Below are 27,234 nucleotides of genomic sequence, written 5' to 3'. Positions count from 1 at the left end.
GTCTCCATCTGGGTCTGTTAAACTCTTCAGTTGTGTTGGTGGGATAAATATATTAACCAATTTGGATTTGGTTAATATCTGAGGGCTGAGGTTTCGATCCTCCTGATCACATTTACTTTTCACACAGGCAGGAGTGAATATGAACTCTTTGGTATGAGACTTCAGCCCTTCCAGCTGCTCTTCTGCCCGCCTCATTGGTCCAGAAATCTTCGTGTTCCTCTTTAATCTGTGTGGGGTCTGAGTCCTGCTTCATTCCTGCTCACAGTGCTGATGCTAAGGGGGAACATCCTCTGCAGAGACTGGGAGAGAGACCCACTTGAGGTCTGCAGAGGATAGGAAAATAATCTTTCACAAAAAATGTATTCCTTATTCAATGTTTAATATGGTACATTTATTGATTATAAATCACTCAGAAAATGTCCTTACACTTTCACAGCTTGAATATATTTCAGCATGGTCATTTGACACCGTCAGAGAGAATAAAGGAAATATGTATTTATTTCCTTAATGAAATAATGTCCACAGTTATCTGATTACAGCAAAGTGGTGAGCTTACTGTACAGCGTGCATACCATAAAAGAAACAGAAACCAAGAACCAACGTAAACAATGGAACGGCAGGTAACCTAGGTGTTAGAGAGGCAGGCCAGCATTTCAACCCCACATAACACAATCTGAAAAAGTCAAAAGGAGTGAATACTTTTTTATACCCACTGTATTTGTTCTCTCCAGTGTGAATAATCAAATTGTCAGTTTTCCACTCAGGTTGAAAAAGTTGCTGCATTATTTGCTCCGGTGTGTGATGCCTCATATGGTTGCTCAGAGTTCCCTTCTTCCTGAAGGATTTGCCACATTCCTTGCACTACTTTAATTTCTCCCCTGTGTGTGCACTCAAATGTTTAGTCAGACTTATTTTCTGGTTGAAGCATTTACCACAATATTGACAGCAATACCGTTTCTCCCCTGTATGACTTGCTGTATGTAATCTTAATTGAAATGCTGTGGTAAAACATTTTCTGCACAGAGGACACTTGTGTGGTTTCTCCCCTGAGTGTCGCCTCATATGCACTGTCAGATGTCCTATCTGACGGAAGCATTTGCCACATTCATTGCAGCCATAAGGTTTCTCCCCAGTATGGGTCCTCTTATGCCTTTTCAGATCAGATTCCCAATAAAACAGCTTGCCACAAATATTACACCTAAACGGTTTCTCCCCTGTGTGTCCCCTCATATGCACTGTCAGATGTCCGATCTGACTAAAGCATTTGCCACATTCACTGCAGCAATAAGGTTTCTCCCCAGTATGGGCCCTCATATGCCTTTCCAAAGCAGATTTACAGTTGAAACATTTGCCACAAACAAGACAAGGGTTTTCACCAATGTGACTTGGTTTCATCTTGATCTCTTTAGTTGTACTGGTAGGAGACTCCACAATTTGAATTTGGAAAAGATGTGAGGGCTGAGGTGGGCCCTGATTTTCGACAGAAGCAGGAGTAAATATGAATTCTTTGGTATCAGACTCTAGCTCTTTAAGCTGCTCTCCCCCCTGACTGGTCCAGAGTTCCTCATGTTCTTCTTTAACTTGTGTGGGCTCTGGATTCTCCTGCTTCAGACTGGGGCTCCACTGCTGCTGTTCAAGGGGGACCTCTTCTGGGAGACAGAGCTGATGGAGGTCTGGAGAAAAGGATAGGAAAGAAGAATCTTTCAAAAACTATTAATTCCTTAACCATTGTCTTACATGGTTAGTTGGTACACTTAAAGTCCATTTATACTGGATAGATGCATGGTTGCTTTGAGTTGGGAGCAGTCTGACCGCATGCCTTTTTATCGGATTCTCCCAGAGAACCTTGAAGCCTCTGTTGTCTGATCTTCCATCATTCTACACTCAAAACGACTAAGGCCTACAATTTAAATAACGGTAATACGTTAAACATTGTGAACACCACTTTTTATTGCTTTACTGTAATAAGCTTGGAAAAAAAACTCTTAAAAAAAGATTTGAAACTCTGTTGGCGCTCAAATCAATTACAAAATCCACAACCCAATGCTCTTTCTGGAAAATGCCATGGGCCAGCTGTTGCTAGCCTAGTCTGCGGCATGCTGATGGCTAGCTAAATGGTACTTTCAGTGTCCAAATGTTGACAAAATGACTAATATGCTGACCAAACCAGGCTCCGCACGTGCGTCTGTCTGCGCCATCGTGCGAGTGTTGATTTTGTCTATCCCCATCAAAATATCAAAACCAACTGTGAACCAACTACATTAATTTGGGGACAGGTTGAAAACAAACATGAAAAACCATTCAAGAACATTTAGCTAGCTTTGTTGTTTGTTTGATTTTTGCTGGATACTAGTAAAAATTGTGTGTACTCCAACAATTTATCCACTGTTAAAAAGCTAAACCTTGTTAGTTTTCTTTGAATAATTTCTTCAAATGTTTTATGGCAGTTGGCAACAAACTTTAAAGTGCATTACAGCCACCAATTGGACTGGAGTGTGGACCTTGTTCATCTTTTAAATCACCCACATGAGTATTTGCTAGAGGTCGACCGATTAATCGGAATGGCCGATTAATTAGGGGCAATATCAAGTTTTCATAACAATCGGTAATCAGCATTTTTGGACAAACTTTTACAGATGCACAATCGAGAGCATACTGTCGGGCTGTATCACCGCCTGGTACGGCAGCTGCTCCGCCTGGTACGGCAGCTGCTCCACCCATAACCGTAAGGCTCTCCAGAGGGTAGTGAGGTCTGCACAACGCATCACTGGGTGAAAACTACCTGACCTCTAGGACACCTACACCACCCGATTTCACAGGAAAGCCAAAAAGTTCATCAAGGACAACAACCACCCGAGCCACTGCCTGTTCACCCCGCTATTGAATGTTATGTCAAAATTACATAAAATTCTGGCAAATTATTTGGCAATGAGCCAGGCTGCCCAAACTGTTGCATATACCCTGACTCTGCGTGCAAGAGAAGTGACAATTTCACCTGGTTAATATTGCCTGTTAACCTGGATTTATTTTAGCTAAATATGCAGGTTTAAAAATATATACTTTTGTGTATTGATTTTAAGAAAGGCATTGGTGTTTGTGCTTTTTTTGCAAATTTTGCGCTTTTGTTAAATCATCCCCCAGTGTTGCATCGATTATATGCAACGCAGGACACGCTAGATAAACTAGCAATATCATCAACCATGTGTAGTTAACTAGTGATTATGATTGATTGATTGTTTTTTATAAGATAAGTTTAATGCTAGCTAGCACGTGGCTTACTACATTCGCGTAACATGCAGTCTCCTCATGGAGTGCAACGAGAGGCAGGTGGTTATAGCGTTGGACTAGTTAACTATAAGGTTGCAAGATTGAATCCCCCGACCTGACAAGGTGAAAATCTGTCGTTCTGCCCCTGAACAAGCCAGTTACTCCACTGTTCCTAGGCCGCCATTGAAAATAAGAATGTGTTCTTAACGGACTTGCCTAGTTAAATAAAGGCACCCAAAAATACAGATTTCCGATTGTTTTGAAAACTTGAAATCGGCCCTAATTAAATCGGCCATTCCGATTAATCGGTCAACCTTTAGTGTGTATAAGGTAGTTGTTGTGAAATTGTTAGGGTATATTACTTGTTAGATATAACTGCATGGTCGGAACTAGAAGCACAAGCATTTCGCTACACTCGCATTAACATCTGCTAACCAAGTGTGTGACAAATACATTTGATTTGATATTGCACTCCACAAGGAGACTGCATGGCAGGCTGACTACCTGTTATGCGAGTGTAGCAAGGAGCCAAGTTAAGGTGCTAGCTAACATTAAACGTCTCTTATAAAAAACAATCAATCTTAACATAATCACTAGTTAACTACACATGGTTGATGATATTACTAGTTTATCTAGATTGTCCTGCGTTGCATATAATCGATGCAATGCCTGTTAATTTATCATTGAATCATAGCATACTTCGCCAAACGGGTGATTTAACAACCGCATGTCGTTGCACCAATGTGTACCTAACCATAAACATCAATTCCTTTCTTAAAATCAATACACAAGTATATATTTTAAAAACCTGCATATTTAGTTAATATTGCCTGCTAACATGAATTTCTTTTAACTAGAGAAATTGTGTCACTTCTCTTGCGTTCCGTGCAAGCAGAGTCAGGGTATATGCAGCAGTTTGGGCCGCCTGGCTTGTTACGAACTGTGTGAAGATAATTTCTTCCTAACAAAGACCGTAATTAATTTGCCAGAATTGTACATAATTATGATATAACATTGAAGGTTGTGCAACGTAACAGCAATATTTAGACTTAGGGATGCCACCCGTTAGATAAAATAAGAAATGGAATCTGAATATTTTCTAGTAATATTTATGTGTGTTGCGTTACGCTAATTAGTGTCAGATGATGATTACGCTCACGGACCCGGGATGGGTAGTATCAAGATTAAACGTTAGCTTTTTTACATGGCACACATTGCACTTTTACTTTCTTCTCTTCTCCTGTTTTTGCATTATTTAAACCAAATTGAACATGTTTCATTATTTATTTGAGACTAAATTTATTTTATTGATATATTATATTAAGTTATAATAAGTGTTTCTTCAGTATTGTTGTAATTGTCCTTATTACAAATAAATAAATATATATATATATTTTAATATACAGTGGGGAGAACAAGTATTTGATACACTGCCGATTTTGCATGTTGTCCTACTTACAAAGCATGTAGAGGTCTGGAATTGTTATCATAGTTTAACTTCAACTGTGAGAGACGGAATCTAAAACAAAAATCCAGAAAATCACATTGTATGATTTTTAAGTAATTAATTTGCATTTTATTGCATGACATAAGTATTTGATCACCTACCAACCAGTAAGAATTCCGGCTCTCACAGACCTGTTAGTTTTTCTCTAAGAAGCCCTCCTGTTCTCCACTCATTACCTGCACCTGTTTGAACTCATTACCTATGTAAAAGACAACTGTCCACACACTCAAACAGACTCCAACCTCTCCACAATGGCCAAGACCAGAGAGCTGTATAAGGACATCAGGGGTTAAATTGTAGACCTGCACAAGGCTGGGATGGGCTACAGGACAATAGGCAAGCAGCTTGGTGAGAAGGCAACAACTATTGGTGCAATTATTAGAAAATGGAAGAAGTTCAAGATGACGGTCAATCACCCTCGGTCTGGGGCTCCAGGCAAGATCTTACCTCGTGGGACATCAATGATCATGAGGAAGGTGAGGGATCAGCCCAGAACTACACAGCAGGACCTGGTCAATGACCTGAAGAAGGCTGGGACCACAGTCTCAAAGAAAACCATTAGTAACACACTACGCCGTCATGGATTAAAATCCTGCAGCGCATGCAAGGTCCCCCTGCTCAAGCCAACGCATGTCCAGGCCCATTTGAAGTTTGCTAATGACCATTTGGATGATCCAGAGGAGGAATGGGAGAAGGTCATATGGTCCGATGATACAAAAATAGGGCTTTTTGGTCTAAACTCCACTCGCCGTGTTTGGAGGAAGAAGAAGGATGAGTACAACCCCAAGAACACCATCCCAACTGTGAAGCATGGAGGTGGAAACATCATTCATTGGGGATGCTTTTCTGCAAAGGGGACAGGACGACTGCACCGAAATTGAGGGGAGGATGGATGGGGCCATGTATAGCGGGATCTTGGCCAACAACCTCCTTCCCTCAGTAAGAGCATTGAAGATGGGTCATGGCTGGGTCCGAAACACCTAGCCAGGGCAACTAAGGAGTGGCTCCGTAAGAAGCATGCAACTTTTTTGATTAAAAAAATATATATACACATACATTTATTTTACAAAAACAACATTTGGCCTATTAATCGGTATCGGCATTGAAAAATCATAATCGGTAAACCTCTTGTATATGCTCTTAAAAATCTATAAGTAGGTGGGAGAGGTGGGATATTCAGCACGGCAAGCGTCTAAAATATACTGAATGAAAATTTAAAAGAAACAGTGTCAGGCCCATGTTTCATGAGCTGGAATAAAAGATCCCAGAAATGTTCCATACGCATGGGAAAAATGTTCTCAAATTTTGTGCACAAATGTATTTATGCTCACTAACAGGGATGTTTCTCCTTTACCAAGAGAAGTCATGAGTGAAGTGGTGGTCACACCAGATACTGACTGGTTTTCTGATCCATAACCCTACCTCCTTTTTAAGGTATCTGTGACCAACAGATGCATATGTTTATTCCCAGTCATGTGAAATCCATAGATTAGGGCTTAATGAATTTATTTAAATTGACTGATTTTCTTATATGAACTGTAACTCAGTAAAATCATTGAAATTGTTCCTTGCATTGCAGCATTTTATTTTTGTTCTGTGTCGAACCAAGTTATATTTTAGCGCCTGGCTACGTATGTGTAAATGTATTTTGCCATGTGGCGGGTTTGGTCAGCATAAGTCATGGCATTAGAAAAAAAAACTGCCGTTATCATGTTATGTTCCTAGATGCACACACACACAAAGTTATAGCTTATAATTAGTTAGCTGCAATGACTAGCTTGCTATATTACCTACAATTTCCATCTAGCTAAGCTAACTAGCCAGCCAAAGCAGGGTCATGGGTGGAAGGGATGCAACGTCTGTCAAAATCGATGTCATACTTACCAAAATCCCCTAGTATTTTTATCAGCAGCGGTGGAAAGGTTTGGGGGGTGCTGGGGTCACCACCATGTACAAATTAATAGGGGATATAACCTTAACCACCAGAGCTCGTTCACAGTGGTTAGCATGCAACAACAGCTGGGCGCTAGTTAGAAAGTTGTGTTTATTTTGACAGGCGAGTGAGAAATAACTTGTAATAATATATTACTCTAAAACAAAATTAATAATATATTACTCTAAAACAAAATTCTACGTTTTAAGTGTGAAGTACGCATTTGTCTAAAGAAAGAAAATTCACATGAGCACCACAATGCCTACTCCATTCATGCTCTACCAAGTTTTTCCCAACACCCTGCTTTGACCTACTACAGTAGCTGTTGGCCTATTGTACTTCAAACAATGTGTATGCAGGTTGCTTAGGATTTAAACCTTCTCAAATAGCTTAATTCATACTCAGAGGAGGTGCTCGCATAATAAATGTGATTTGTACTGCATACAAGTTAAAGTATTGGATTCTTCGCACACACACAACCCATTCCAAGCTTTTTTCTTTCTTTCTATGAAAGCAAGCTGCGCTTTTATACTTAAAAGACCATCATGCTTGATTGAGCAAGCAGCTTTGCACTGTAGTAATGTGGTGCCTGCCGGTATTTCCTTAAACCATTATATTAGCAATACATGTCATTGACAAAAATATATATCATAAAACATTTTCAGGTCAGTAGGTGTTCAACATAATAAATGATTATGGCATGATGGAAAGTCACTCTTCCTGATTTCTGTTTAGCTTACCTGTGTAATATTGACATACTCAGAAACACTTGTTTAGCAAACATGGTCCTGTGTAATCAATTGCTGTGCTGATCAGTTCATTCGAATGATCAATACATACAGCCTAATGATACAGATACACACAGAGAGACAGAGACAGAGCGAGCGAGCGAGACAGACAGAAATGACTAACAGAAATGAAATAATGTGTCCCTGAACAAAGGGGGGGAGGGGGGGGTCAAAATCAAAAGTAACAGTCAGAATGCAGCTTGTGGCCACACCAGATAAAGTACGGCAGTGCGTCTCCTCCTCATAGACTGCACCAGATTTGCCAGTTATTTCTGTGAGATGTTACCCACTCTTCCACCAAGGCACATGCAAGTCCCAGAGATTTCTGGTGGGGAATGGCCCTCGTCCCTCGATCCAACAGATCCCAGACTTGCCCAATGGGATTGAGATCCGGGCTCTTCACTGGCCATGGCAGAACACTGACATTCCTGTCTTGCAGGAAATCACACACAGAACAAGCAGTATGGCTGGTGGCACTGGTGGAGGGTCATGCCAGGATGAGCCTGCAGGAAGGATACCACATGAGTGAGGAGGATGTCTTCCCTATAACCGTGACTTGTCAGTGAAGAGCATTTTTTGACAGTCCTGTCTGGTCCAGCGACAGTGGGTTTGTGCCCATAGGCGATGCTGTTGCCGGTGATGTCTGGTGAGGACACCTGTATCTTTGTGGTGACTGGGTGTATTTGGTACAACAGCCAAAGTGTAATTAATGACTTCACCATGCTCAAAGGGATATTCTTCTTTGCGAGGCATTAGAAAAACTCCCTGAATCCGTGTTTGAAATTCACTGCTCGACTAGGGGACCTTACAGACAACTGTATGAGGTCATTCAAAAATCATGTTAAACTTATTTTTATTTTACCCCTTTTTCTCCCCAATTTCATGGTGTCCAATTGTTTAGTAGCTACAATAGTCTCATCGCTACAACTCCCGTACGGGCTTGGGAGAGACGAAGGTTGAAAGTCATGTGTCCTCCGATACACAACCCAACCAAGCCGCACTGCTTCTTTACACAGCGCGGCTTGCCATAACAAAGGGGTTGAATTCTTAATGACTCAAGACATTTCAGTTATTCTTTTTTTAATTAATTTGTAAACATATCCAAAAACATAATTCCACATTGACATTATGGAGCACTACAGGTTTGGGCAAAAAAAGTGGTAATGAACAACAATGGCCATAATCCATTGCGCATCTACTTGTCCAATATGTGTTTCTTTAACGCCAGCTACAGAAGAGAGAAGAATACGTGATGTGAGGGGATATAAAGAACAGCTGTTGCTTCGAAAGGTGCAGTTGAAGTCAGAAGTTTACATACACCATAGGTAAATACATTTAAACTCAGTTTTTCACAATTCCTGACATTTAATCCCTAGAAGAAATTCCCTGTTTTAGGTGAGTTAGGATCACCACTTTATTTTAAGAATGTGAAATGTCAGAATAATAGTAGAGAATTATTTATTTCAGATTTTATTTATTTCATCACATTCCCAGTGGGTCAGGAGTTTACATACACTCAATTAGTATTTGCTAGCATTGCCTTTCAATTGTTTCACTTGGGTCAAACGTTTCAGGTAGCCTTCCACACAAGAATTTTGGCCCATTCCTCCTGACAGAGCTGGTGGAACTGAGCGATTGATTTGCACTTTTCGCACCAAAGTAAGTTCATCTCTAGGAGACAGAACCCGTCTCTTTCCTGAGCGGTATGATGGTATCATGGTGTTTATACTTGCGTACAATTGTTTGTCCAGCTGAAAGTGGTAACTTCAGGCATTTGGAAATTGCTCCTAAGAATGAACCAGACTTGTGGAGGTCTACCATTTTTTTCTGGGATCTTAGCTGATTTCTTTTGATTTTCCCATTATGTCAAGCAAAGAGGCACTGAGTTTGAAGGTAGGCCTTGAAATACATCCACAGATACACCTCCAATTGACTCAAATGATGTCAATTAGCCTATCAGAAGCTTCCAAAGCTATGACATAATTGTCTGGAATTTTCCAAGCTGTTTAAAGACATAGTCAGCTTAGTGTATGTAAACTTCTGACCCACTGGAATTGTGATACAGTGAATAATACGTGAAATAATCTGTCTGGAAAACAATTGTTGGAAAAATTACTTGTGTCATGCACACAGTAGATGTCCTAACCGATTTGCCAAAACTATAGTTTGTTAACAAGACATTTGTGGAGTGGTTGCCTACTGACAAAGAAATGATCTGTCTACAATTTTAATGGTAGGTTTATTTGAATAGTGAGAGACAGAATAACAAAAAAATCCAGAAAAGCACATGTTAAAATGCAAATCAATTTAACAAGTAATAAGTATTTGACCCCTTCTCAATCAGAAAGATTTCTGGCTCCCAGGTGTCTTTTATACAGGTAACGAGCTGAGATTAGGGGCACACTCTTAATAACTTCTTGATGCACCCATCCCGTTAGTGGGATCATTTTCGTCAACATCCACTAAATTGCAGAGTGCCAAATTCAAATTACTAAAAATATTTAATTTTCATGAAATCACAAGTGCAATATAGCAAAACACAGCGTAGCATGTTGTTAATCCACCTGGCGTGTCAGATTTCAGAAAAGCTTTTCAGCGAAAGCATACCAAGCGTTTATGTAAGGACATCTCTCTCAGCAGACAAAACATTACAAACAGCTAGCAGCCAAGTAGACTGTCAGAAAAGCAACAAAATGGATCGCTTACTAAAACTTTGTAGCGAGGCAGGGGAAAAAAAGAGGGAGAGGCATCGGGGATAGTCGCATTAGAAGGGGTAGAGGACCTAAAATAAAAAGCACTAAATCGCTCAGCACTTCATCCACCAAACATCACTTGAAGAATATTGAAGAACGGTGCACACCATTGTGAGAAAACATGTTGTTCAGTACAAACAGTTTTTTAAAACTGAACACACCCCAGGTTAGAGATAACATTATAACTAGAAGGGATTCTCTCCTACTAATAACAAACAAAAGGTCAACACGTGCACCTCGATGAACTATGAGTCAAACAGGTATAAAAAGGGATGAAAGGTGTCGCTGTACCAGTTATCAATAAAAAGCATTATTTAAATAATGCTACTTTTTAATTAAACTGCTTTTTAGGGTTGAGTAGCCTAACTGACGTAACTGTTTTAGCATTGGCTACCTAGCTTGAGGACGAAAAGGACAGTTTAATTCAAAACAAGCAGTATTTCAATCTTAGAGATTTACCGTTGCCTGGGGTGTATTCATTAGTCGTAGTCCATCGCAATATATTTTGTCTGTTGCAAAATAACTTTTACTCTAGAAACCAAACGGAAGGAAGCAGAAGCAAACAGAATGACGAGAACGGACCTAAAGGAATTTGTCCAATAGAAACTGTTGTTTTCATTGTAACAGTTTCTGTTGCAAAACGTTTCACAAATGTCTTCGACGAATGAATACACCCCTGTGTTGAGGTACGTTTTCATAACCATTTGACTCGTAGTTCAGCCAGGTACACCTGTTGACCTATGTTCATTACGACTAGGAGAGAATCGGCAAGCCCCTGCTCAAATACGTTTCGAAGCAGCCTTATTCCAAGCTACAGAATTGTAACCATGATATGTGATGGTAGTTCCTGCAAAGATGTCTGGGAGCTAAAATGGCAAAGGAACTCCTCATTCGGTGCAACATGTGGATTTAATTTTAGGGGAAGTAATGAGCTCTACAGCAGAGTCTCTCAACTCAATCGCTGGTTGAAAACTGTTTTCTGCTCCTCCCAAAAAATAGAACTTGTAGATAATTGGCCCTCTTTCTGGGACTCACCCACAAACAGGACCAAGCCTGGCCTGCTGAGGAGTGACAGACTCCATCCTGGCTGGAGTGGTGCTCATCTTATCTACAAACTCAGACAGGGTTCTAACTCCCCAAGCTCCACAATGAGATAGCCAGACTGCCAGCTTATTGGAGTCACTAGCACAGTCAGTGTAGTCAGCTCAGCTATCCCCATTGAGACCATGTCTGTGCATCGATCTAGGTTTGGCAAAACTAAACACATATTCGCCTTAGCAATCTCATTGGAATAAAGACAATCTCCATTCCTGTCATCTCACATCTCAAAATAGGGCTACTTAATGTTATATCCCTCACATCCAAGGCAGTTATAGTCAATTAACTAATCACTGATCATAATCTTGATGTGATTGGCCTGACTGAAACATGGCTTAAGCCTGATGAATTTACTGTGTTAAATGAGGCCTCGCCTCCTGGTTACACTAGTGACCATATCCCCAGTGCATCCCGCAAAGGCAGAGGTGTTGCTAACATTTATGATTGAAATGTTCTATGTACAACAAGAAAGAAAAAAGACTGCATTTTCATCTCTTGAGCTTCTAGTCATGAAATCTATGCAGTCTACTCAATCATTTTTTATAGCTACTGTTTACAGGCCTCCTGGGTCATATACAGCGTTCCTCACTGAGTTCCCTGAATTCCTATTGGACCTTGTAGTCATGGCAGATAATATTGAAATTTTTGGGGACTTCAATAGTCACATGGAAAAGTCCACAGACCCACTCCAACAGAGACCCACTCACTGCCACAGTCATACTTGGAATAAATGTTGTGGAACTTAATGTTTTTCCTCATAATCCTGGACTATAGGACCACCATTTTATTACGTTTACATTCGCAACAAATAATCTGCTCAGACCCAAACCAAGGATCAAAAGCAGTGCTATAAATTCTCGGATAACCCAAAGATTCCTAAATGCCCATCCAGACTCCCTCCACCTACCCAAGGACGTCAGAGTACAAAAATCAGTTAACCACCTAACTGAGGAACTCAATTTAACCTTGCAGTCGCACCCCTAAAAACAAAAAACATTTGTCATAAGAAACTAGGTCCCTGGTATACAGAAAATACCCGAGCTCTGAAGCAAGCTACCAGAAAATTGTAACGGAAATGGAGCTTCACAAAACTGGAAGCCTTCTGACAAGCTTGGAAAGACTGTGCAGTAAAGGTTGACCGATTAATCGGAATGGCCGATTAATTAGGGCCGATTTCAAGTTTTCCTAACAATCTGATTATTATTTTTTTTTACACCTTTATTTAACTAGGCAAGTCAGTTAAGAACACGTTCTTATTTTCAATGACGGCCTAGGAACAGTGGGTTAACTGCCTTGTTCAAGTGCAGAATGACAGATTTTTACCTTGTCAGCTCGGGCATTCAATCTTGCAACCTTACAATTAACTAGTTCAACGCTCTAACTACATTGCACTCCACGAGGAGCCTGCCTGTTACGCGAATGCAGTAAGAAGCCAAGGTAAGTTGCTAGCTAGCATTAAACTTATCTTATAAAAAACAAATCAATCAATCATAAATCACTAGTTAACTACACATGGTTGATGATATTAATAGTTTATCTAGCGTGTTCTGCGTTGCATATAATCGATGCGGTGCTCATTTGCAAAAAAAGCACAATCGCTGCACGACAGTACCTAACCATAAACATCAATGCCTTTCTTAAAATCAATACACAGAAGTATATATTTTTAAACCTGCATATTTAGCTAAAAGAAATCCAGGTTAGCAGGCAATATTAACCAGGTGAAATTGTGTCACTGCTCTTGCGTTCATTGGACGTAGAGTCAGGGTATATGCAACCGTTTGGTCAGCCTGGCTCATTGCGAACTAATTTGCCAGAGTTTTACGTAATTATGACATAACATTGAAGGTTGTACAATGTAACAGGCATATTTAGACTCAGGGATTCCACCCGTTAGATAAAATACGGAATGGTTCCGTATTTCACTGAAAGAATAAATGTTTTAAATGATAGTTTCTGGATTTGACCATATTAAATGACCTGTGTGTTTATTATGTTAAAATTAAATCTATGATTTGATAGAGCAGTCTGACTGAGCAGCAGCAGGTTCATAAGCATTCATTCAAACAGCACTTTTGTGTGTTTTGCCAGCAGCTCTTCACAATGCTTCAAGCATGGCGCTGTTTATGACTTCAAGCCTATCAACTCCCGAGATTAGGCTGGTGTAACCGATGTTAAATGGCTAGCTAGTTAGCGTTTCACATCGTCACTCGCTCTGAGACTTGGAGTAGTTGTTCCCCTTGCTCTGCAAGGGCCGCGGCTTTTGTGGAGCGATGGGTAACGATGCTTCGAGGGTGGCTGTCGATGTGTTCCTGGTTCGAGCCCAGGTAGGGACAAGGAGAGGGACGGCAGCTATACTGTTACACTGGCAATACTAAAGTGCCTATAAGAGCATCCAATAGTCAAAGGTATATGAAATACAAATGGTATAGAGAGAAATAGTCCGATAAATACTATATTAACTACAACCTAAAACCCTTGGAATATTGAAGCCTCATGTTAAAAGGAACCACCAACTTTCATATGTTCTCATGTTCTGAGCAAGGAACTTAAAGGTTAGCTTTTTACATGGCACATATTGCACCTTTACTTCTCCAACACGTTGTTTTTGCATTATTTAAACCAAATTGAACATGTTTCATTATTTATGAGACTAAATTCATTTTTATTGATGTATTATATTAAGTTAAAATAAGTGTTAATTCAGTATTGTTGTAATTGTCATTATTACAAATAAATAAAAACAATTGGCCGATTAATCGGTATCGGCTTTTTTTCGTCCTCCAATAATCGGTATCGGCGATGAAAAATATCATAATCGGTGGACCTCTATCGTGCAGTATCAAAGAGCCCTCACTGCTGCTCGATCATCCTATTTTTCCAACTTAATTGGGGAAAATAAGAACAATCTCCCAAAAATGATACTGTCGCAAACCTAACTAACAAGAAGCATTCCCCAAGAAAGGATGGCTTTCACTTCAGCAGTGATAAATTCATGAAGTCCAATTATGGACTCATCTTTAAATCTTATGTATTCCACCTAACCTCAGTTGTCCTGAGTCTGCACAACACTGCCAGGACCTAGGATCAAGGGAGACACTCAAGTGTTTTAATACCATAGCTCGACACATTGATGAAAATAATCATGGCCTCTAAACCTTCAAGCTGCATTCTGGACCGTATTCCAACTAAACTACTGACAGAGCTGATTCCTGTGCTTGGCCCTCCTATGTTGAACATAATAAACGGCTCTCTATCCACCGGAGGTGTACCAACCTCACTAAAAGTGGCAGTAATAAAGCCTCTCTTGAAAAAGCCAAACCTTGACCCAGAAAATAAAAAGCTATCGGCCTATAATCAAATCTCCTCTCAATTTATTTTTAGAAAAAGCTGTTGCACAGCAACTCACTGCCTTCCTGAAGACAAACAGTGTATACAAAACACTTCAGTCTAGTTTTAAACCCCATCATAGCACTGAGACTGCACTTGTGAAGGTGGTAAATTACCTATTAATGGCATCAGACCGAGGCTCTGCATCGGTCCTCATGCTCCTAGACCTTAGTGCTGCTTTTGATACCATCGATTACCACATTCTTTTGAAGAGATTGGAAACCCAAATTGGTTTACACGGACAAGTTCTGGCCTGGTTGAGATCTTATGTGTCGGAAAAATATCAGTTTGTCTCTGTAGATGGTTTGTCCTTTGACAAATCAACTGTAAATATTGGTGTTCCTCAAGGCCCCGTTTAAGGACCACTATTGTTTTCACAATATAATTTTACCTCTTGGTGATGTCATTCGGAAACATAATGTTAGCTTTCACTGCTATGCGGACGACACACAGCTGTAGATTTCGATGAAATATGGTGAAGCCCCAAAATTGCCCTCCCTGGAAGCCTGTGTTTTTGACATAAGGCAGTGGATGGCTGCAAACCTTCTACTTTTAAAATCAGACAAAACAGAAATGCTTGATCTCGGTCTCAAGAAACAAAGATCTTCGGTTGAATCTGACAATTCATCTTGAAGGTTGTACAGTCGTGTCAAATAAAACTGAAGGACCTCTGGGTTACTCCGGACCCTGATCCTCTTTTGACGTATCAAGGAGAGCTTCCCCCCTCCCTCCCATCTACGTTACACTGCAAAAAATAAGAAACTTTCTGCCCAAAAACTATGCAGAAAAATGGATCCACACTTGTGTAACTTCAAAGTTAGACAACTGCAATGCTATAATTTTTGGCTACCCAGATAAAGCACTAAATAAACTTTAGTTAGAGCTAAACACGGCTGTTAGAATCTTGATTAGAACCAAACATTTGATCATTTTACTCCAGTGCTAGCCTCTCTACACTGGCTTCCTGTTAAGGCTAGGTCTGATTTCAAGGTTTTACTGCTAACCTACAAAGCATTACATGGGTTTGCTCCTACCCATCTTTCCGATTTGGTTCTGCCGTACTTACCTACATGTACGCTACGGTCACAAGACACAGGCCTCCTTACTGTCCCTAGAATTTTTAAGCAAACAGCTGGGAGGCAGGGCTTTCTCCCATAGAGCTCCATTTTTATGGAATGGTCTGCCTATCCATGTGAGAGATGCAAACTCAGTCTCAACCTTTCACCTGGCTTAAATGGCGCCTCTAGAGACAAAACCTCTCTCATCGTCACTCAATGCCTAGGTTTACCTCCACTGCACCCACGCCCTACCATACACGTCTGTACATTATGCCCTGAATCTACTCTACAACGCCCAGAAATCTGCTCCTTTTATTCTTTGCCCCCAACATCCTACTCCTCCTCTGTTCCTCGGGTGATGTGGGGGTTAACCCAGGCCCAGTGTGTCCCCAGGCACTCTCATTTGTTGACCACCGTAAGCGTAAAAGCCTTGGTTTCATGCATGTTAACATCAGAAGCACCTCCCTAAGTTTGTTTTACTCACTGCTATAGTACACTCCGCCAACCCTGATGTCCTTGCCGTGTCTGAATCCTGGCTTAGGAAGGCCACCAAAAATTTGGAGATTTCCCTACCCAACTACAACATTTTCTGTCAAGATAGAACTGCCAAAGGAGGAGAAGTTCCAATCTACTGCAGAGATAGTCTGCAAAGTTCTGTCATACTTTCCAGGTCTATGCCCAAACAGTTCGAGCTTCTAATTAAAAAAATGTATCTCTCAAAAAACAAGTCTCACTGTTGCCACCTATTATAGAGCCCCCAGCTGTGCCCTGGACACCATATGTGAATTGATTGCCCCCCATCTATCTTCAGAGTTTGTTCTGTTAGGTGACCTAAACTGGGATATGCTTAACACCCCGGCTGTCCTACAATCTAAGCTAGATGCCCTCAATCGCTCACAAATTATCAAGGAACCTACCAGGTACAACCCTAAATCTGTAAACATGGGCACCCTCATAGATATTATCCTGACCAAATTGCCATCCAAATACACCTCTGCTGTTTTCAATCAGGATCTCAGCGATCACTGCGTCATTGCCTGCATCCGTTATGGGACCATGGTCAAACGACCACCCCTCATCACCGTCAAACGCTCCCTAAAACAATTCTGCGAGCAGGTCTTTCTTATCGACCTGGCTCGGGTATCCTGGAAGGATATTGACCTCATCCCGTCAGTAGAGGATGCCTGGTTATTCTTTAAAAGTGCTTTCCTCACCATCTTAAATAAGCATGCCCCTTTCAAAAAATGTATAACTAAGAACAGCTATAGCCCTTGGTTCAATCCAGACTTGACTGTCCCCGACCAGCACAAAAACATCCTGTGGCGTACTGCACTAGCATTGACTAGTTCCTGCGATATGCAACTTTTCAGGGACGTCAGGAACCAATACACACAGTCAGTTAGGAAAGCAAAGGCTAGCTTTTTCAAACAGAAATTTGCATCCTGTAGCTCTAACTCTAAAAAGTTCAGGGACAGTGGAAAGTCCATGTAGAATAAGAGCACCTCCTCTCAGCTGCCCACTGCACTGAGGCTAGGAAACACTGTCACCACCGATAAATACACAATAATCAAGAATTTCAATAAGCATCTCTCTATGGCTGGCCGTGCTACCCCAATCCCGGCCAACAGCTCCGCACCACCCGCAGCTACATGCCCAAGCCTCCCCAGCTTCTCCTTCTCCCAAATCCAGATAGCAGTTCTTTCTACTATCTGAAAAAGCTGCAAAACCTGGACCGGTACAAATCAGCTGGGCTAGACAATCTGGACCCTCTCTAAAATTATCCGCCGCCACTGTTGCAACCCTTATTACCAGTATGTACAACCTCTCTTTTGTATCGTCTGAGATTGCTAAAGATTGGAAAGCTGCCGCGGTCATCCCCCTCTTCAAAAGGGGATGACACTCTGGACCCAAACTGTTACAGACCTATATCCATCCTGCACTGCCTTTCTACAGTCTTTCGAAAGCCAAGTTAACAAACAGATCACTGACCATCTCGAATCCCACTGTACCTTCTCCGCTGTGCAATCCAGTTTCCGAGGTGGTCACGGGGGCACATTAGCCACGCAAAAGGTACTAAACGATATCATAACCGCCATCGATAAAAGATAATACTGCGCAGCCATATTCGTCAACCTGGTCAAGGCTTTCGACTCTGTCAATCACTGTATTCTTATCGGCAGATTCAGCAGCCTTGGTTTCTCAAATGACTGACTCGCCTGGTTCACCAACTACTTCTCAGAGTTCAGTGTGTCAAATCGGAGGGCATGATGTACGGACCTCTGGCAGTATCAATGGGGGTGCCGCAAAGTTCAATTCTCGGGCCGACTCTTTTCTCTGAGTATATCAATGTCACCACTCTTGCTGCAGGTGATTCCTTGATCCACCTCTATGCAGATGACACCATTCTTCTTCTTTTTTTTTTTTTGTGACCCCCTTTTCGTGGTATCCAATTGTTAGTAGTTACTATCTCGTCTCATCGCTACAACTCCCATATGGGCTCGGGAGAGACGAAGGTCGAAAGCCATGCGTCCTCCGAAACACAACCCAACCAAGCCGCACTGCTTCTTAACCTCTCTGAGATATGTGGGATGCTCCCACCTTGCCAAAAGGCAGGGGAAATGCAGAGCACCAAATTCAAATAAATAACTCTAAAAATCAGAATTTCATTAAATCACACATGCAAGATAGCAAATTAAAGCTACACTTGTTGTGAATCCAGCCAACATGTCAGATTTCAAAAAGGTCTTTTCGGCAAAAGCAAACGACGCTATTATCTGAGGATAGCACCTCCGTAAACAAAGAGAGAAACCATATTTCAACACTGCAGGTGCGACACAAAACGCAGATATAAAAATATAAAATTCATGCCTTACCTTTGACGAGCTTCATTTGATGGCACTCCAATATGTCCCATTAATTTATTTGGCACGTTTGATCCAGAAATACACCGGTTCCAACTTACTCAACGTGACTACAAAATATCTCAAAAGTTACCTGTAAACTTTGCCAAAACATTTCAAAACTACTTATGAAATACAACTTTAGGTAATTCTTAACGTAACTAATTGATAAAATTGAAGACGGGATGATCTATGTTCAATACAGGAAGAAAACAAACTGAAGAATGCTTTCTGGTCACGCGCCTCTAGCCTTTCTCCAGATCGCAACCCCATAGAAAATCTTTGGAGGGAGTTGAAAGTCCGTGTTGCCCAGCAACAGCCCCAAAACATCACTGCTCTAGAGGAGATCTGCATGGAGGAATGGGCCAAAATACCAGCAACAGTGTGTGAAAACCTTGTGAAGACTTACAGAAAACGTTTGACCCCTGTCATTGCCAACACAGGGTATATAACAAAGTATTGAGAGAAACTTTTGTTATTGACCAAATACCTATTTTCCACCATAATTTGCAAATAAATTCATAAAAAATCCTACAATGTGATTTTCTGGATTTTTTTTTCTAATTGTCTGTCATAGTTGAAGTGTACCTATGAAAAGTACAGGCCTCTCATCTTTTTAAGTGGGAGAACTTGCACAATTGGTGGCTGACTAAATACTTTTTTGCCCCACTGTACCACCCACCACTGCGACCTGTATGATCTCGTCGGCTGGTCCTCGCGACATATTCATCACCAGACCCACTGGCTCCAGGTCATCTATAAGTTTTTGCCAGGTAAAGCTCTGCCTTAGCTCACTGCTCACCATAACAACACCCACCCGTAGCACGCGCTCCAGCAGGCATATCTCACTGGTCATCCCCAAAGCCAACATCGAATTTGACCGCCTTTCCTACCATTTCTCTGCTGCCAATGACTGGAACGAACTTTTTTTGCACACCAGTATTTCTACTTGCACATCAATCACTCGCTAAATTGTAATTACTTCGCTACTATTAGCGTATTTATTGCCTAACCTCCTTACTCCATTTGCATACACTGTATATAGATTTTTCTATTGTGTTATTGACTGTATATTTGTTTCTCCCATGTGTAACTCTTGTTGCTTTTTGTCGCACTGCTTTGCTTAATCTTGGCCAGGTCGCAGTTGTAAATGAGATCTTGTAAAAAAAAAAAAAAAAATGTATAGCACATTTGGAAAGTATTCAGACCCCTTGACTTCTTCCACATTTTGTTACGTTAATGCCTTATTCTAAAATTGATGAAATTGCCCCCCCCCTCAATATACACACAATACCCCATAATGACAAAGCAAAAACAGTTTTTTAGAAATGTTTGCAAATGTATTAACAATATAAAACAGAAATATCACATTTACATAAGTATTCAGACCCTTTACTCAGTACTTTGTTTAAGCACATTTGGCAGCGATTACAGCCCTTGTCTTCTTGAGTATGACACTACAAGCTTGGCACACCTGTACTTCGTGAGTTTCTCCCATTGTTCTCTGCAGAGCCTCTCAAGCTCTGTCAGATTGGATGGGGAGAATTGCTGCACAGCTGTTTTTAGGTCTCTCCAGAGATGTTTGTTCAGGTTCAAATCCAGGCTCTGGCTTGGCCACTCGAGATTAGGTGGTGTCTTGGCTGTGTGCTTGTCCTGTTGGAAGATGAATCTTCTCAGATTGGGCCGATCTCAAACAGATTTCATCAAGGACTTTGCTCCGTTCATCTTTCCCTCGATCCTGACTAGTCTCCCAGTCCCTGCCGCAGAAAAACATCCCCACAGCATGATGCTGCCACCACCATGCTTCACTGTAGGGATGGTGCCAGGTTTCCTCCAGACGTGATGCTTGACATTCAGGCCAAAGAGTTCAATCTTGGTTTTATCAGACCAGATAATCTTGTTTCTCATGGTCTGAGAGCCCTTTTGGCAAACTCCCTCTTCATTTCTTTACCAACAGATGTAGCCTATTGAATATCATTATAGTTGTTTCGGTATGTTGCATTGAAAGTGTCAAATATTGTTAATTCGATCACAACTCCCACAGTAAAAGGAAACGGTATTAACTAAGGGGGAGTTCAATTCAATCTCGTGCTTCTCTGTACAGGTTGATATTTCTTCTGTGCTGCAGTCCCAGCGGAACTGCGCACCCAGTTTCGAGAAAACATTGATCACCAGTGGGGCTTTATGCTAACACATCATTAGAAATGTATTTTCATAAACACAATGTGACTGCAAGCGACGAAATATCTGACTGAAAACAACAAAAAAATCTAAATTAGTTGCGTTTGAATTTGTTGATAAAATGCAAGACTGTCTCGCACAATCCAGTACATGTTTTGGTTGAAAATAAGTCTTGTCAATTTATTGTGCTAGCTTAATAAAATCCTCCCTTACATGAGGTAATCTGTAAATGAGTGGATATAGGTGAAAACATTGTTTTCATCAATCTTAAATTACGGTGTCAGATGAGCGATTTTCTGAAGGAAAGAATGGTATTTACAGGGAACCGAGGTAAAGACAGTTTCAAATTGGATATTCGATGGATATTTGCGCTTTGAGCCACAGATTCCCACAGATTCACTTGAGCGACAGATTCCAAATAAGTCTCATGATGTTGGAAAAATTACGCACAACATTGCACAGGTGTTTCACGATTTGGACATTCATTTGCTTTCCAAAGCTAATAAAGCTGTGGAAATGTGAGCTGCATTTTGTATTCCAAGTTTAAATACAGTGCCTTGCGAAAGTATTCGGCCCCCTTGAACTTTGCGACCTTTTGCCACATTTCAGGCTTCAAACATAAAGATATAAAACTGTATTTCTTTGTGAAGAATGAACAACAAGTGGGACACAATCATGAAGTGGAACGAAATTTATTGGATATTTCAAACTTTTTTAACAAATCAAAAACTGAAAAATTGGGTGTGCAAAATTATTCAGCCCCCTTAAGTTAATATTTTGTAGCGCCAACTTTTGCTGCAATTACAGCTGTAAGTCGCTTGGGGTATGTCTATCAGTTTTGCACATCGAGAGACTGAAATTTTTTCCCATTCCTCCTTGCAAAACAGCTCGAGCTCAGTGAGGTTGGATGGAGAGCATTTGTGAACAGCAGTTTTCAGTTCTTTCCACAGATTCTCGATTGGATTCAGGTCTGGACTTTGACTTGGCCATTCTAACACCTGGATATGTTTATTTTTGAACCATTCCATTGTAGATTTTGCTTTATGTTTTGGATCATTGTCTTGTTGGAAGACAAATCTCCGTCCCAGTCTCAGGTCTTTTGCAGACTCCATCAGGTTTTCTTCCAGAATGGTCCTGTATTTGGCTACATCCATCTTCCCATCAATTTTAACCATCTTCCCTGTCCCTGCTGAAGAAAAGCAGGCCCAAACCATGATGCTGCCACCACCATGTTTGACAGTGGGGATGATGTGGTAAGGGTGATGAGCTGTGTTGCTTTTACGCCAAACATAACGTTTTACATTGTTGCCAAAAAGTTCAATTTTGGTTTCATCTGACCAGAGCACCTTCTTCCACATGTTTGGTGTGTCTCCCAGGTGGCTTGTGGCTAACTTTAAACAACACTTTTTATGGATATCTTTAAGAAATGGCTTTCAGCTGTAGATCTCTGCAGTTCATCCAGAGTGATCATGGGCCACTTGGCTGCATCTCTGATCAGTCTTCTCCTTGTATGAGCTGAAAGTTTAGAGGGACGGCCAGGTCTTAGTAGATTTGCAGTGGTCTGATACTCCTTCCATTTCAATATTATCGCTTGCACAGTGCTCCTTGGGATGTTTAAAGCTTGGGAATTTTTTTTTGTATCCAAATCCGGCTTTAAAACTTCTTCACAACTGTATCTCGGACCTGCCTGGTGTGTTCCTTGTTCTTCATGATGCTCTCTGAGCTTTTAACGGACCTCTGAGACTATCACAGTGCAGGTGCATTTATACGGAGACTTGATCACACACAGGTGGATTGTATTTATCATCATTAGTCATTTAGGTCAACATTGGATCATTCAGAGATCCTCACTGAACTTCTGGAGAGAGTTTGCTGCACTGAAAGTAAAGGGGCTGAATAATTTTGCACGCCCAATTTTTCAGTTTTTGATTTGTTAAAAAAGTTTGAAATATCCAATAAATGTCGTTCCACTTCATGATTGTGTCCCACTTGTTTTTGATTCTTCACAAAAAAATACAGTTTTATATCTTTATGTTTGAAGCCTGAAATGTGGCAAAAGGTCGCAAAGTTCAAGGGGGCCGAATACTTTCGCAAGGCACTGTAGTTAGGGAGCGTAAACAAAGTACAAACTTTTTTTTTTACATTCAAATTTCTGACTGACTTCAAACAAGGTTCAGAATGTCCACTGACTACCCTTCTATATTACACACCCTTTAGCTTGTCAATTTTCATCTCACAAGATTTTTTTTACATTTAAAGTTTCAATAGCTCCTTGGTCATGTGTGACTTCAAACAAGGTGCAGAATGTCCACTCAGTGGGCCTACACATTGCACACCCTTTAGTTTGTCCATTTTCATCTGTGGTGTGTATTTATCAAAATGTAGAATTTCAATAACTCCTTGGTCATGTGACATACTGACCTCAAACAAGGTTCAGAATGTCCACTGACTATACCTTCATATCGCACGCTCTGATGTGTGTCTCCTTTCATATCATTGCTATTAGAATTAAATATGTAAGCTTTGCAGGCCTTCATTTTACATGGGTATTACAAAAGAATAATAACTAAGTCAACAAAATGTTCCATCCTCGCGATAACTATATTTCACATGGACACTGAAAAATTCTGCAAATGGCTGTATGTGGTATGGATCAAGGACAGAAGAGGTGTTCAAACAGAAGTGCTTAAAGGAAGGTGCACAGGTAGGCCTCATGAAAAACAGTGTTTCATATGCTATTTTTAATCACAGTAATAGGCAGTGATTTGAAGGTCACAGTGAGCTTGATAACATGAAAGAATCCTTTCATAGCATCACTTTCATATACTGTACATTAAGACAAATCCTTCTATGTTGAGTATTAGAACGCAGTTTACATAACCTGAAAATAACTTGATATTTGAGTGTATTCACAACAAGACACCTGCAGACAACTTACAGAATGCAATATTGCATTTGAGGGTATGCTTTTCTGATGAAAATAGTTATATGATGCATTGCCTACTATCTCTAGCTGGGAAAATAAATTCCTACGTCTTTTGTGAGTAAAATCCTTTTTCCAAAATTGATTTAGGTACATTTTTGTGAAGAGGTATGAGGGTTGTGATATAGGTCATTTAATATTAAAATCATTTAAGGGGTCAATACATTTCTATATTGCTTCCCCAGTATCTGCATGAACCATCAGCCAAGTGTTTTTGGTTGACCCTGCTGGACAGAAAGAGAAGGAGGAATCGGAACACGCTGCAATTCAATTCAGGTCTTAGTTATTCCATTGTACTGGATATAATACATATTAGCATTTTACATACATTCATAAGTGTAATACTTTATGACATACTGTGAAAAACTCTTGCCTGCAGGCTCTTACACTTTCAGACATGCACAGAGCAGGCTTGAACTACAGGGGTTCCCTGTAAAGAGAGAGTAATCCAAAAGGCACAGACACACCCCTTGACTTTCAATTGGCACCGTTGACCTGTATGTGTCCTCTCCTGATTGGCTCTGCGGTGCACAGTCTGGCAGTCTGACTAAAGTGCCAGAGGTATGAGGAGAGACATCCTCCTTTGTATTTATGGGAACAAATATTTCCTAACACTTTGGATCCTATTCTTGGACAGTTAGAAGACAATGCATCAATGCAAAAATATATATATATTACTAATTACTGTCCATGAGTAAACTCAACCTTGTGAGTCTATGGGTGTTTGGGCCAATAAAGTGCCAACTCAATTCTACCACTGACTAGTCTCTCATGCCCCTACGAACGGGGACACAGTTTTTAATCTAAACCAGACCTTTTTTTACTGGAGTACACTAACCCCTAATTGGGGCTCTTTTCTTGACACATAGTAGCATTTTACCAGATAAGAAGTCAAGAAGATCAAAAAGTAGATTGTTTCAAGGGTGTATTACATCCTATGCTGGCCTCATTGTCATTTCCATTCTGGATTCTGAGTGGTAAAATAATAGCTAAAAAATGCCCCTATGTATGTGTATATATTTTCCACCAAGACAGAACTGCCAAAGGGGGTGGAGTTGCAATCTACTGCAGAGGCAGCCTGCAGAGTTCAGTCATGCTATCCAGGTCTGTGCCCAAACAGCTTGAGCTTCTACTTTTAAAAATACACCTTTCCAGGAAAAAGTCTCTCACTGTTGCCGCTTGTTACATACCCCCTCCCTCAGCCCCCAGCTGCGCCCTGGACACCATATGTGAATTAATTGCCCCCCATTTATCTTCAGAGGTTGCACTGTTTGGTGACCCAAACTGGGATCTGCTTAACACCCTGGCCATCCTACAATCTAAGTTAGATGCCCTCAATCTCACAAATGATCAAGGAACCTATCAGGTACAACCCCAAATCTGTAAACTCGGCCACCCTCATAGATATCATCCTAACCAACCTGTCCTCGATCACTGCCTCATTGCCTGCGTCAGTAATGGGTCCGCAGTCAAACGACCACCCCTCATCACAGTCAAACGCTTCCTAAAACACTCCTGCGAGCAGGCCTTTCTAATCGACCTGGCCCGGGTATCCTGGAAAGATATTGACCTCATTCCGCCAGTAGAGGATGCCTGGTTGTTCTTTAAAAGTGCTTTCCTCACCATCTTAAATAAGCTCAGTGTGTCAAATGGGAGGGCCTGTTGTCCGGACCTCTGCCAGTCTCTATGGGGGTGCCACAGGGTTCAATTCTCGGGCCGACTCTTTTCTCTGTATACATCAATGACGTCGCTCTTGCGGCTGGTGATTCTCTGATCCACCTCTAAGCAGACCACACCATTCTGTATACATCTAGCCCTTCTTTGAACACTGTGTTAACTACTCTCCCGACGAGCTTCAATGCCATACAACTCTCCTTCCGTGACATCCAACTGCTCTTAAATGCAAGTAAAACTAAATGCATGCTCTTCAACCGATCGCTGCCCGCATCTGCCCACCCGCCTAGCATCACTACTCTGGATGGTTCTGACTTAGAATATGTGGACAACTACAAATACCTAGGTGTCTGGTTAGACTGTAAACTCTCCTTCCAGACTCATATTAAGCATCTCCAATCCAAAATTCAATCGAGAATCGGCTTCCGATTTGCAACAAAGCATCTTTCACTCATGCTGCCAAACATACCATGCTGCCAAACATACCCTCGTAAAACTGACTATCCTACCGATCCTTGACTTCGGCGATGTCATTTACAAAATAGCCTCCAACACTCTACTCAGCAAATTGGATGCAGTCTACCACAGTGCCATCAGTTGTCACCAAAGCCCCATATACTACCCACCACTGCGACCTGTATGCTCTTGTTGGCTGGCCCTCGCTTCATATTCGTCACGCCAAACCCACTGGTTCCAGGTCATCTAAGTCCTTGCTAGATAAAGCCCCGCCTTATCTCAGCTCACTGGTCACCATAGAAGCACCCACCCGTAGCACGCGCTCCAGCAGGTATCATTTCACTGGTCACCCCCCCAAGCCAATTCCTCCTTTGGCTGCCTTTCCTTCCATTTCTCTGCTGCCAATGACTGGAACGAATTGCAAAAATCACTGAAGCTGGAGACTTATATCTCCCTCACTATCTTTAAGCATCAATAGACAAACTAAAGGGTGTGCAATGTGTAGGGCCACTGAGTGGACATTCTGAAACGTGTTTGAAGTCACTAGGTCACATTACCAAGGAGCTATTTAAGTTTTACATTTTAAAAATTAATGTAAAATCATGTGAGATGAAAATGGAAAAACTAAAGGGTGTGCAATGTGTGCCTGTGCCATCGGGTCAGCTACAACCAGTTAGGAGTAATGGTTAAAGAGCTATTGAAATTTGACAAATTTGTTTTGACACTATGTTGATGGTCCCTAACTGCTGTTGGTGGACGTAAGGAAAACTACAGGCGAATATCCGTCGAATATCCAACCTGAAACTGTCTTTACCTCGGTTTACAGGGACAATGTTTGGGAAACCGTTATTCCCAATCCCACTTTCTCCCCATGGCTGCAACCATAGCACGATAAACGGTAATTTTGGCTATTAGGATCAACCATGACTCGACACAGTAGTTGCTACAAACCTGATCGATGTAATTTTATCTCCGGATTGAAAACCAAATCAAGCAGCCGTCGTAAACGCTTGATCTCCTCCTTTGAACTGGAAATTTCGTCCTGGTATTCTGTTATCGTTTTTTCTACTTCTACGTATATCTCCACAGCAACCGTGGTTAGTCGCTTGGTAAGAAACCCATTCAACAACTGTAGTTTGGACATTTTTGCAAGACCTAATGTAAAAGACTTGACCACTTCTTGCTCGTAGACTGGCTCCGTATGGAGAAAAAAAAAAACACTCAGACAAAATGTACCCAAGACCAC

At 41.1% G+C, this 27,234-nt stretch overlaps 1 protein-coding gene across 1 annotated transcript; it reads right to left on the bottom strand.

Moving 5' to 3' along the window:
• Positions 1–369: 369 nt before the first annotated feature.
• On the bottom strand, positions 370–27,210 carry LOC135550917 (oocyte zinc finger protein XlCOF6.1-like). The gene is made up of 2 exons (XM_064982146.1): positions 26,940–27,210; positions 370–1,673 (listed from the first exon to the last, which is right to left on the bottom strand). The coding sequence occupies exons 1-2, from the start codon at positions 27,130–27,132 to the stop codon at positions 862–864; spliced, it is 1,005 nt and encodes a 334-aa protein (XP_064838218.1). The 5' UTR covers positions 27,133–27,210; the 3' UTR covers positions 370–861.
• Positions 27,211–27,234: the final 24 nt, after the last annotated feature.

This window comes from Oncorhynchus masou, chromosome 12, assembly GCF_036934945.1.
Source record: "Oncorhynchus masou masou isolate Uvic2021 chromosome 12, UVic_Omas_1.1, whole genome shotgun sequence".
Classification (NCBI taxonomy): Eukaryota; Metazoa; Chordata; class Actinopteri; order Salmoniformes; family Salmonidae; genus Oncorhynchus; species Oncorhynchus masou.
Note: the sequence above shows the minus strand (reverse complement) of the source record. Positions and strands in the feature narration are given on the sequence as shown.

What these genes read in the sequence shown, in the direction of transcription:
- LOC135550917 (XM_064982146.1), bottom strand. Translation starts at nt 27,132, where the DNA reads ATGTCCAAACTACAGTTGTTGAATGGGTTTCTTACCAAGCGACTAACC. An exon ending in GATAAAATTACATCGATCAG is followed by an intron (nt 1,674 to 26,939) that starts GTTTGTAGCAAC and finishes CCTTTTCTCCAG; the next exon opens with ACCTCCATCAGCTCTGTCTC.